We start from the raw sequence: 12,500 nt of genomic DNA, 5'->3' as shown, positions 1-12,500 counted from the left end.
ATTTATCAGATTCTGACTCCACTAACAAGAGGAATGAAATATGAAATAAATTATTAGGAGAGTACGGTCAGCCATCTGATGGTTACAAGTGCTACACGTTGACAATTCCACGTTGTAACCTTAATACGAAGAGACTAACAATATGGCGAGGTATTTCTTTGGTAACAGACAATGGAAACATATTTACCACGTCAGATACGAAAAACCACCAAAAAACCACTCCTTATCTGTGGCCAAAAAAGGTGGAAACGCATTCCTCGTCTTATGCAGTGGCACTGAACCTCGTGGGAAAGGTATCGTACATTACCTGCATTACCCTACCATAATCAAAACAAAAAAAGGAAAGCCACCAGAAGGACTGACTGACGCAGAATGACAGAAATCACCCGTCAAAACCCTAAATAGTCACCCAAATAACATGACCGAACCAAAGCCTCTCGATCGTACGTTCAGAATAGAGAATAGTAATTTCTGACTAATTCGTTCCCAGATCACTCAAACGTCAGAAATTACATTTTTGATGGCTAAGACTTTATCTGTTTCGTTATCAAAGCCAAAACACTCAATATTGGAGATTCGAAACAAAATTTAAACGATGACGTCACACAAACATTTTCTTATATATTAACTACCAGTTCATTTCCAACCGTTTAACGGCAGGAACCAACTTTTATGTTGGGTGCATTCTATTGACCGTATTCTGGAATAGGAATGCAGGGAATAGATGTTATAAATCCTTTGTTTTTCAGAGATTCACGTTAAAATTGTCAAACCCTTGCTAAATGCTATTTTACACTACGCATACTTTTTATTATTCTTGTTGCTTCAAAACGCCAAACACACCGTTTTAAATCATCACCCCACGTATTCTTATTCCGGAATAGGATCAATCGAACGCACACGTAGATTACCTTACTAGATTCCCATCCCTAGGCTTGCAATCTTTCAAATTGACCAGTTTCTTCATATCATCTTCTCTTTGGCTATAACTCGCAACTTGCATGACCCATACTTGTGCTTGTGAAGCGTCACACCATTGGTCGATTTTGCAAGCCATCTCTGCCATCATGCCCATCATTTGTCACGGTGGAAATCACAGATGAAAATTTGAACCTTCACAAAACAAGAAAACCGGGTCAGGCGGTAAGGAAACTCTCTATTTCATTGTTTTGTAGTCGCAGTTATTGCGTAAGTCACTGTGTAGCAAGCGTTTTCGCGTGGTTAATAGTAATAATAATCATCATCATTGAAACTTCTTAGACCACGCGGGGGATTCTGAAGACACTGTTTTGCTGGAAAATATATAATTTGATTTTGTTACTGAATTGCCGGATTCCTTTTCTTGGCAGTTGATTACCTTAATAACTTAGAGATTGGCATAATTATTAAGATCGGACAACACGTATAAAGTTCACTTTTTTTATGGGACGTCTTGTCAACGGATCGATGCTAACACCTATCTCAACCCTGTTTCAATGCTAACACCTGTTTCAACAGAGTCGACCTTAACGCTGATAAATGTAAAGAGCTGAGAATCTTCTTTGCCAAGGAACCAACTGACTTTGATCCAGTGATTGTCGGCGCAATTAATGTACTGGGGGTGGTGGACAGTGTTAAGTTGCTAGGTGTAACAATAAGTAGTTCCCTCTCATGGAACGCTAATATAGACGAGGTAATCAAAAAGGCCAGCAAGCGGCTGTATTTTCTGGCGCAGCTTAAACGGGCTAGGGTACCGCCTGATGACCTAGTGCTTTTCTATACTGCATGTATTAGGTCAATTATTATAATTGATTATGCTATACCTGCCTTATACCATACCCTTCCCCATTATCTTAAAAAAGAACTAGCACGTTTAGAGAAACGTGCCATATCGATTATAGTACCAGGTCCCAACTACAACACTGTATTGGACGTTTTGGGGATTTTACCTCTGGGCGAACACCATGATCAGCTTTGTAACACCATTTTTAACAGCATCCTTTCGGACCCAAATCATAAGATTGGAAACCTGTTGCCTCCAACTCGCAGCCGCAATAGTTACAACTTAAGAGAACAGCGCAGTTTTTATGTGCCCGATTTGAAAACTAATCGGGCAAGGAACTCCTTCATATACGCCATGGCTGCGATGGTCTAATTATTGACAAATCTGTGTGAACTTTTAAATTTTCGTAAATTTTAGTATTTTTAAAGTATTTGTAAATATTTTTAAATTTCAGTCTTATTATCCATTGATTATTACTGTATTATTGTATGTTATTATTATAGTTCCATTGTAAAATTAAAATAATTCAGCTGTGAGTCTGCGAAGTGATTCAATAAACCATCTATCTCTCTCTATCTCTCTATAATTTATAGGTTTGAAGAGCGTTCAAAATCGCATATGCAAATCCCGGCAAAACACTCCTTAATTCCTGTGTCCTTCAAGTAATCTTTTCTATTCGTTTGTCACGGCAGGTGTATAAAGAGGATTCCCTTTATAGACGTCTTTATGATCAGTATGTCGTCTTCTCCGCTGTCGCTGTTACTCATTAAGTCTTCATCAGGACACCGGCTTCCTTCCTTACTGGGTATGAAACTAAAATGACAACTTAGAGAAGTCTTCCTTCTTGAGAAGACCATCTTGGTTGGTTTTCAAAAACCTGTCTTTCACGGATTTATGGATGTGACTGCTTATGGTTTCCTTCGAAAGAGAAAAAACGGTGGGTTCCAGTGTCAGCGGTGGTGTTGTTTTTCCTCTATGCAATTCTCGTTAGACAGAATTCGAGAAGTTCCTTTCCTGGCCTTGAACCTGCTTATACAAGCTGAAACATCCTATAATTCCTCGATTTTTTTTTTTTTTTGCATTCACTTATTTTAATAACATTGTAACAACTATGCAACATTTCTTCAGTCTGTCTATTGTGTATAAATGGCTCAATGTGTGTTCTGAGGTTTTATTTTGTCTTAACATTGTCTCTAGATTACACTGCGCGCTTCGATTAGCATTGCTATACGCGTGCAGTGTTCATTGTAAAATTTACTTTAATTTTTGAAAATAAACTTGAACTTGAACTTGAAAATATGATGCTCTCGATGATTGACACAATCCTCTTTTACGATACGATAACTTAACTAAGTAGAGAGGAAGATACAGTTTTTATTAATTCCGGCTCTCTTACACTGCAATACCAAAGAGGACAGACCACAACACTGTACCGAACTTGTAGGGTACAGTCAAACTCACGAAAGATTCCTTTCAGTCACTTCGATTTAATTCATTTATTCTCACAGCGTCCTCGCTTACAATTCTCGTTCCAGCTCTAAAACTGTCACTTCAGCCGTTACATCCAGATGTAACGCAATCACAGGAGTTTCGATCAACACCGGGGTCGTAATTTCATGATACGCTATCACGAATATATGCAAATAAGATTCATGCGTTATCCTTTAACCGTCATGTACACTGTACACTGTAGGCGCACTGTCTACAGTAGGAACAGTTATTTACACTGTTTACAATGGGAACAGCCATCTACACTGTCTACAGTAGAAACAGCTGTCTACACTGTCTACAGTGGGAACAGCTATCTACACTGTCTACAGTGGGAACAGCTGTCTACACTTTCTACAGTGGGAACAGCTATCTACACTGTCTACAGCAGGAACAGTTCTCTACACTGTCTAACTCATTTGCATATATTCGTGACAGAGTATCATGAAATTACGACCAACACCGAGAAGTCCATACCCCACTCTTTGCGAAAAGTGGGTGGGTGCTTTTACGCTCTCACACGGAGACGGGGCCTACGGTGTATCCAGCCTCCTTCCCAGGGTCTCTCTTCTCTGCCTCCATTGTCGTTGAGAGACCCTGAGAACGAGGTTGCGGTTTATCGTCCTCATCCGAAAAGACTAAAAAGTCTAACCATTTTTAGATGTCATTACAACTCGGAATCCAGCACTTTCTTCTCCGTTCTTTAAAGACGCTGAAATCAATTTTTAAAAATCCAAAAAGGGAAAATAGGCGTACTATGCACGTGGACTTGACAAAACACCCGGAAATAAGGTGAGGCAAATTAGAATGCCATGTTGATCATTCAAGGACTAGATTTTAGGACTGAGCACAACCGGAACATGTCTTCAAGATTAGTGGAAGCGAATATTCTGCTGCTCGGGCCGATAAGTGACAAGGAAACCAAGGCATGGTCAGATTACTGTAAGTCAGAGCTGTGTCAACCTGTCATCAAACGGATGTTAAAGTTTTTTTTTAGGCCCGTGCGGATATCATGGAAATACACATCAAGGAAACGAACGTTAAGCAAACGTGATCATTCAGGATAGGTATGAAGATTAAATTGCCACTTGTTTCGAGAGTGTTTTTTTTTTACTTTTAGGTATGCATCTTTAATGATCCATGTTACTTGGTCTGGCGCTTTTTTAAAGGTCACTAGTGATCTTAATGTAAAGATCATATTTTCATTATTAATTCAATGATATTTTTCTGTGTTTAACCCCGATTTCCTCCGAGAGCAAAATCAAAACCCTATACTAGCTTTTTATGATGACCACCAGTCTACACCGGCTATAAAGGACATAAAAATACATACACGAGACTGATTTTCAGTCTTTTGATAGGATAGTAGGCTCATGAAATATTATACACTTAATATATGGTTCATAGGGAAACAATTAGTTTTGTTTCTCCGAGAGTCCTTATGTTTCCCGAGATGAAGTCCAGGGAAACATCAGCACTCGAGCGAAAACAAAACTAACTAGTTTCCCGAGGGACCAGACATTAAATGCTTTGTTATATATTTAACAACAATCGCAGCAAAACATCCGGAGCGGGCAACAACTGCGGAATTGTATCCCGGTCGGGATACATTTGAATTTGATCAGGGCCACGTGACCAAGAATCAACCAATCACAGTGCTCGTTTTGTTGAGCGAAACAATAATTAATGACTTTTTGAAGGGCCGACAATAGACCACCGGATGACTCAGTGAAGAACAATAACAGAAGAGAATGTGTTACGCTTTGGAATTCAATTTGAGCTTTAGGTTCAACTTTTTCTAACCAATAAGCTTGCTGTGTTATCTATATTTTGGTGCGAAGAGGCCGCAATCGCTTTCGTCCTTGGGTCGATGACAGCTTTAGTCGTGCTTTTGTGAATACGTTTTCGCTTTCTAACCTCGCTAGGACAAAAGTACATTAGCTTCCGACGCCACCTGACTTAAGTAAATTAGCCGCAATAATGTAATAACCACAAAAACGTACATCTCCAGTAAGGTGCATGGTGTGGACATCAACTGAAGCCAGACTGTCACATAAAAGTTTGACCAAGTTTGTGCATTCTGGCTACGATACTATGCCTGCGGAATCGAAGTCTTTCGATATTAAAGATTCAATGAGGGGTAACATGTTGTCCACGGATTTCAATGTAAAACCAACGTCTGTCTGCCCGAGTGCGGGTTGTCGTTTTTGCGTTCATGCTCAGTGCGATCACAGCCGCCTATTCCACAATCGCTATAGCCCCTTCTGAGAAAAGTTATTGAAACCCCTGATTTTGTCAAGTCAAATGACACAGCCTGACCCCTTCTCTTCTCGGAAGAATCTGACTGCTTCCCTTAAACTGCGGGCAACTTGTTTTCATATACGGCGTGGTCAAAATATAGTGTATTTGATAGCAATTTCTTGTTAAAAGATATATTAAAATGAAGAATATAAGAGGATATGCTCTTACGGGGGAAACGATTTAAATACAGATTCTCAATTCTACTCTGAAATTTAAAAATCCTTAATTTCACCATTTCAGTCAGGGCTCATTTGCCCACCATTCTCACAACAAAAACTAGGGTTGTCCGAAATCTCATACATAACTTGAACGATAAAATAATATCGTGGTCGTGCGTTACTTCATCATAAAAGCTCTACAAAGAAGAACACTCTTACCTGTCCAATGTTCCCAACTCGCCTCATTTGCTTTGAAACGAAGAAAATCTCCCGGCTGGGCATGTTGGCTTCTTGATACTCACTTAAAAGGCTTCCGCGGTGTTTCCTGAACTCTTCGAAAAAAACTTTTTTAAGCAAACAGCTCACTACTTGCAAATTAAATTTGGTTGCCATCCAAGAACTTTGCAAATGCTGTGAATGCGTTTCGATGCAGTGTTTAGTCAACCTACTGGGAGAATTTCTCAGAATTCGAATGATGAAGACAAGAATTTCCGGTATAAGGCTGAGATGGATTGCCAAGCGATGTCAGGCAGTTATCGTTACAACCAGCCATCCGTGAAAAAGGAGGTTTACAGCTGCTTGGATATTTCATTATACTCCGGTGGAAAATTACTGGTTTTTGGTTGATTCAGGTTTGCATCTTTGACAAGAGACAAATTGGAGGTGTTTTCTGTGCTTATTTCCTCGTCCGCCATAAACACGAAGTCGATATCGGATGTCATCGGATTTCGTCATCAAATGGGACCTTCCCAGTTTCGGGATGGCAGCCGGGGGGCCTTGTGAACATTGCCACCCTGCCTAAAATTAAACCTGATATTTAGGTCATCTTCCTGCTAAACTGGCTTCCTTAAAAAGATCAGATAATTTCTTTAATGGAGTAAACCGTAAATTAATATCACACGACGAGTTGTTTACTTTCCTGGAAGGAAATACGTCTAGAAACTCAGATTTTTTTTCTGCGAAATGTACCAGGGGTCTAACGTCCAAGAAATCGAGTTTACTCCCGTGTTAGCCCAACTCAGTTCAGTGTGAAAAAAACCCGGAACTTCATCGCTTGCCAAAGTTCTTGGTTTACCCGAAGTTTTTTTACAGCCATTTTCCTCTTCAATTTCACAATCGAAATGTAAGTCTTAAACTGACCAAGCTTTTCGGTTTCGGTTCAAGACTTGCTGCTGATCTCATTTGTGACCTGCTATCTTTCTGATCTTTTGCCATATATTATAGCGAATCTCTGCACAGTTTTCCTTCGTGTTTGGTACGAATTTTTCTCAAGCCATGACTTCTTTAAAGACCACTTTCATAATGGCGACCACATTTACATTCTTTCGTACTTATGTTAGGCGGCTACTGCCCTCGTTTTGAAACAAAAATTGTTTTGAAATTTGCTGGTCGTAGCGAAGCCAGAAAGGCTTATTAGCATTAAAATAGAAGAATATTTTATTTGGTTGCCATATGAAAAAGTCTATGGCTTTCAGTCCACTCTATTAGAGAATCCATTAAGTTTAACAACGAAGGGAAGGCAAATTACAGTAAAGGAAAGGAAAAGAAAGGAACTTTATTTTAAGTGTCTAGTCGCCAGCGCTGGAGCACTAAAGCCGCTGTTACACGTTGAAACTTTTAGCTGAAACTCATGTGCAACGGCCCTGCGAAAAAAGTGCCAGCAGGCGTTGCACTGTGTAACATAAAAAGTCGAAACTCATTCGGGAACGTTGAAACTGGTCTCGAAATGTTGTTTACATGGCGTTAGCTGGTTTCTGATTGGCTTACGCAACGTAGTGTAACAAGGCCGAGCAAGACCAGTTTCACAAAGTGGTGTTTGACGGGGAAACTACTGTTTTTATCACCAGTGCGATTGCTGTGACCGTTCCAGAAGTAGAAAGCGGTTCTACTTTTCGTGAAATTTGTCTCGCGACCTTGTTACACGGTGCAACGTCTACTGAAAAATGTTTCGCAACGCCGTTGCACACAAGTTTCAGCTAAAAGTTTCAACGTGTAACAGCGGCTTAAGTGAGACTTGTGCAGACCATGAAAAGAGAAAACATTAAAATATTTGACAACAGATAGGTGAATCTGTTGCTACCGTGATAGAGAGAAAAACATAGTTGCACACTTTTAAATGTAAACTATTCGTACAAAAAGTAGCAGCATTTGATGAGTGAAACTGCATGCAACGATATCACCGATTGGACCGATTGCAACATTTCCTAGGTCTAAATTGATAAGAATTGCAGGAAAAAAGGATTGTTGATTCACAAAATACTCACATCGCATTTTTCGTCTTTCTCAGAAATCATGGCGTTGCAGCTTATGGAAATTGCTTAGTTTTCTTGTCCGATGACGGCGTGTCATAAACGGCAAGACGTGCGCAGTAGATTCAAGAGGCAAAGTGTTTTAAGTTGCCTATCTTGTCACCAATGCTTCGGATCTTGTGTACGCGCACGTTCCGAGGCATTCGTCGAACACGCGACCAAAACAAACGCGAGAATGGGAAATGCCAGAACCTTCCAGAACCTTCGTCCTCTCGATCAGCGGTCAGAAAAAGAACGACTCAGTCTCGGACGCATTCTCGCCCACAGAGCCCGTTTTTCTTTTGCTCACCACCGAGAACACGGACTCTGGCCCCAGCCAAAGCAGGAAGTCCGCAAATCGTCCCACGAATCACGGGCTTCCGGTTCTTCTGCGCATTCTCGAAAATTTGAAACGATCACGTTCGTCAACGGTTACAACATTATACCATCACCACGATTGCGCGTATATCTGGCTGTGGCCAGAGTCCGTGTTCTTGGTGCTGATCAAAAGAAAAGCGGACTCTGAGGAAGAGGATCAGAGGACGAGGACGAGTACGAGTTTTCCGTTCTGAGCACACACACTTCGAAAAATGTCTGCCTCCAAACCTTATGCGCATGCTCAGTACGAAAAACTCGCACTCGTAGTCGTCCTCGTTGTCCGATCAAAAGGTCTCTAATCTCTTCGACCAGGATCCCATGACTAGGAGCCTCCCAAGGCACTATATCCTTGAGTCAACCTTTACGCATACCTTACTATTTTTAGAACTATATCTATCTCTATCACCATTCTCCCCTCGGTTCGCTTGCGTGACCAAAGTGGGCGGTTCGACCGACTCAGAAGGGCCAGCTGCGAGCAGTCGAGAACTAGCTCTTCAGCGGGAGACTCACATTTACGTCAATTTACTTTTTCATACACTGTTTTTGCTATTTTTGTCTTCGTTTGACGATAACTTGATTCAGAAAATAACCCAAACAGCGGTGATAAACATTGTATTCCAACGCATTTTTATAAAACTTAACGTTTCGTATGCTAGTCAACACACATTTTCAAAAGTGAGCGTTACAATTTTTGAAAACTATATATACATCGTAAACATTAGGGGTCTGGAACCTAGACTGAGAAAAATGATCTGCAGCAGTACGTATCTAGACATAATGAGGAGTAATAGCTGAGACAGCAATAACTTCTCACTACTAATATTGACATTAAGGGAAGGCTTTAGCTCTTGAATGAACCATTCTAAACAGTGCGCGCATGCAAAGCCAAAGAACTCGTGGCGTTCTAAAATAGAAAAAAAACAAAAACAAAAAAAGCAAGGTGACACACGTTAACACCAACCCACTGTGGCCAACACTTGATGCGTGGTATGTTAGCTACAAAATAATACTGCACGGCTGGTTGTACGGCTGTGAGGGTATATAGAAATTTGATTTACCAATATTTCGTCAGGCACGGACTGACTTCTTCAAGAAGTTAAATGATTTGCCGTTACAATTTTTTTGAAATTCAAATATAAGCCATAAGAAAACTACAAGGTGTTATCTACGCCATGCTGATGAGGCCCAGCAAGGCCGAAACAGCTGTCCATGACTGCTAATTGACCGGGTGAAATGGTTGTGCGCATGCGTGATGTGTTGCCCACATCGGGTAAACCGGGTTGTTCGCTGAAAAATCCGCTTAAAATTCCTTATGCAATACAGTACTCAACGTCAATTCCGTGTTCAAGTACACTAAATGAAAAAACCACCTAAAACCATCACTCAATATCACTTGCCAACTAAGAGAATTTCTACTAATGTCTGCGTATGATGACCACAGGCGATTGCATTCTTGAAGAAAGGAGTGACTGAGTCGGAGGAGCCTGCCTCTCAGTCTCCCATACAAGCGCTATACGTCAACCTTTGTGGGTATCTTCCTATATCAAGCGAAAAAACAAAAAAGCAAGGTGACAGACGCCAGCACAAACCCGGTTTCATTTAGTGTACTTGGACACGGAATGAACGGAATTTTTACCCTGATTCTCGTCCCCGGAGCCCCTCGTGACCAAAAGAAACGAAGGGCTCTGAGGACGAGAATGCACGAGTACGTCATGTAAGATTCCATTCTCCACTCCAGTCAAAACAACATGGAGTAGACTTCAACATATCACAAATTCGTATTTCGGGATTTTCTTTTGGCTGGATTAAGATGCTTTCCCGTGCTTTCAAGGAGCACCAGGCGAGACAAGCTGCTCACCGAGAAAAACAAGGTGCTTTACGTGTAGCCAGTAGCGTGTACGGCAACATAATTTTATAGCTTTCTTCCTTTCTGAAAATCGGTATACCTGCCTATCGGTACTTGGTAATTCGCCCCTTTTGACAATTATCCCCGTATAATTTGCCCATTATATCGAGATGATATATTCGGTTTATGGCTGTTTTGAGACACTAATGGGAGAAACTGCAATGGCCGATTAGGGCCACTACATGCAAGTTTTTTCGAAGCACAATTAAGTAAATACCGTGTATAACACTCGGATTTTGCTGGGTTTAATTTTTGCGGATACTACTTGATCCGCAAAAGTAAGTTCCAGCGGAAAAGAAACACCAGCACAATTGATAGCCGCAAATATGATCAAAAATGTCTTTTAATTCACTTGTGTTGCTATATATCAAGCATTGGGGTAAAAAGAACGTTTATTTTGATATTGCATTGAGAAAAACAATCGAAGCTTGCTACAAACAAAACGAAACGATAACAGGTTAAGTCAATACTTTTCCAGTCTCTGAGGCACAAGAAACGAAGTCAAAGCAGTCAATCAAAAAATCACGTTAAACTTGCTCTTACCCTTGGGTCATCCGAAGGGACACCATTTTCTAAGACCTCGAGGATGCCTCATTTTTCCACCCGTTCTCGATGTTTGAGGGGTTTTTCTGCAATGAAATGAAATGAACAGCCCACCACAGAGTCAACTCCTGCAAAAGACCGACCATGCTTTACCAGTAGCTCTAGAAGTGCTTCTGCGGCTGCTCTTGCACAACAAATGTTATTGTGAGTGACTGAGTTTTGCATTAATTTTTATCTCCTAATTCAAAATCAGCTTTTAACGCTTGACTGGAATGTTTTGTTGTAACAGGAAATACTTTGTTGTTGTACCGACCAGCTTGGCGTTGACTGAAATGTCTGAGAAGTATAGACTGTTGTTTTACCTAAAAAAGTTGAAAAATGTTACATTTCCTTCCATGTTGATGTCAATGCTGCCTGAAAAGAAAAAATTAGTTTCCAGCGGAATTCTCAGTCAATTCAAGCTGCAAACATTTCATACTACATGATATGTTAGAGATCAGATTGTTATTCAAGGATTTGGTGCAATTCCAAACCTGGGGCGTATTATACAGGGCTTATTTCTGAGGGCTAATATTGTACAGTATGACAGTTGATTTTCATTGAAATTTTCTCTTCTTCTCCTTCCTCTGCTTCTCTCGAGGATTTCTTTGCTTCGAATTTCTCAAATTTTGTCACCTCTTCTCTTGGTGCTCGTCACTAATGTGATTTCCTGTCAGAAAAATGTGGGTTGCCAATGCAATGCTGCCACGCGAATTCCCGCCAAGGAAAAATGCTCGAACATTCCCGTGGCCGGAGACTGTCCTGCCTCCCCACCTCCACACTCACAGTCTGTACGGGTGGATGTACATGACGTCTGTTTGTATGGGCGGACGTACATGACGTCATAACCAAAATTTCTCGCATCGATAGAATTACCCAAAAAACCTTACCCATGGTGCTCCGCTGGTGCACTTTGCGCGCCAGAGCTCTGCTATAAGTAAGTTGAACTTATGTAATAGAAAATGCCAAACTATGAAAACAATGCTGTTTTCACTGTAGAACGGCTGAGACGAGAGGCTGTATTAGCATCTTCAAGACTTACATACAGAATGATGGATACTCTGAACATAGGGTAAGAACAGTCATGTTTGTTGTTGATGTACAGTGGAACAGAGTTAATATCAACTTGCTTTTATTAACATTAATGGCATTCTTGAATTGGCACTTAGTGTGTAGTGATGAACCTTGGTACAACACAAGAATCATGTAAACAATTCAATTAAATTGCAAAAATTGACATCCAACTATACTAAGTTAATAATAATGTTGGCAAACATCCTGGGATATCCTGCAGTTGAACTTCAGTTTGGTGTTTGGTGATTCCACGGTGGATAGCTATGCAGCATTAAAATGCAGTTCTCCTAATGATTCCACTCGGCAAAGATGTCTAATGTTAGTGAGTAATTTGGAGACATCAAGGAGACTGTCACATGTGATTGAATGCTTTAAAGCGTCCTGACTCCTTGTCAATGAAGAATCATTTAAAGGCAAAAAGTGGTAACAACATCTACAGGTCCACTCAAAAGTTATGTCCCCTTTAAACCTTTCTCATCTAAAATAGCCACTCATTGATTTTACTCTAATGCCAGACAATTTTGCAATGGTACAGGGATGGCGCATTGGTGAGAGCGCTCGCC

General features: G+C 40.6%; 2 protein-coding genes across 5 annotated transcripts in view; one reads left to right on the top strand and one right to left on the bottom strand.

The window, feature by feature from the left end:
• LOC138040747 (lysosomal cholesterol signaling protein-like) overlaps positions 1 to 8,096 on the bottom strand; it is a 41,544-nt gene extending 33,448 nt beyond the window's left edge. The window contains exons 1-2 of one of the 4 annotated variants that reach the window (XM_068886651.1): positions 7,974 to 8,096; positions 1,013 to 1,113 (exon numbers count right to left, since the gene is read on the bottom strand). The gene's annotated coding sequence lies outside the window, so the exon portion shown is untranslated. Of the gene's footprint in view, positions 1 to 911; positions 1,114 to 5,928; positions 6,427 to 7,973 lie in introns of those variants that run through there. The other 3 variants (XM_068886488.1, XM_068886574.1, XM_068886726.1) reach the window with 3 other exon arrangements.
• A 2,004-nt stretch (positions 8,097 to 10,100) lies between these two features.
• Positions 10,101 to 12,500, top strand: part of LOC138040403 (biogenesis of lysosome-related organelles complex 1 subunit 1-like) — a 7,360-nt gene continuing 4,960 nt past the window's right edge. The window contains exons 1-2 of the mRNA XM_068886162.1: positions 10,101 to 10,246; positions 11,863 to 11,935. Of these exons, the coding sequence (XP_068742263.1) occupies positions 10,186 to 10,246; positions 11,863 to 11,935 (134 nt within the window). The 5' untranslated portion in view covers positions 10,101 to 10,185. The remainder of the gene's footprint in view (positions 10,247 to 11,862; positions 11,936 to 12,500) is intronic.

Source organism: Montipora capricornis, chromosome 1, assembly GCF_036669925.1.
Source record: "Montipora capricornis isolate CH-2021 chromosome 1, ASM3666992v2, whole genome shotgun sequence".
Taxonomy (NCBI): domain Eukaryota; kingdom Metazoa; phylum Cnidaria; class Anthozoa; order Scleractinia; family Acroporidae; genus Montipora; species Montipora capricornis.
The sequence above is the reverse complement of the archived record's forward strand: the minus strand, read 5'-3'. Positions and strand labels throughout refer to the sequence as shown.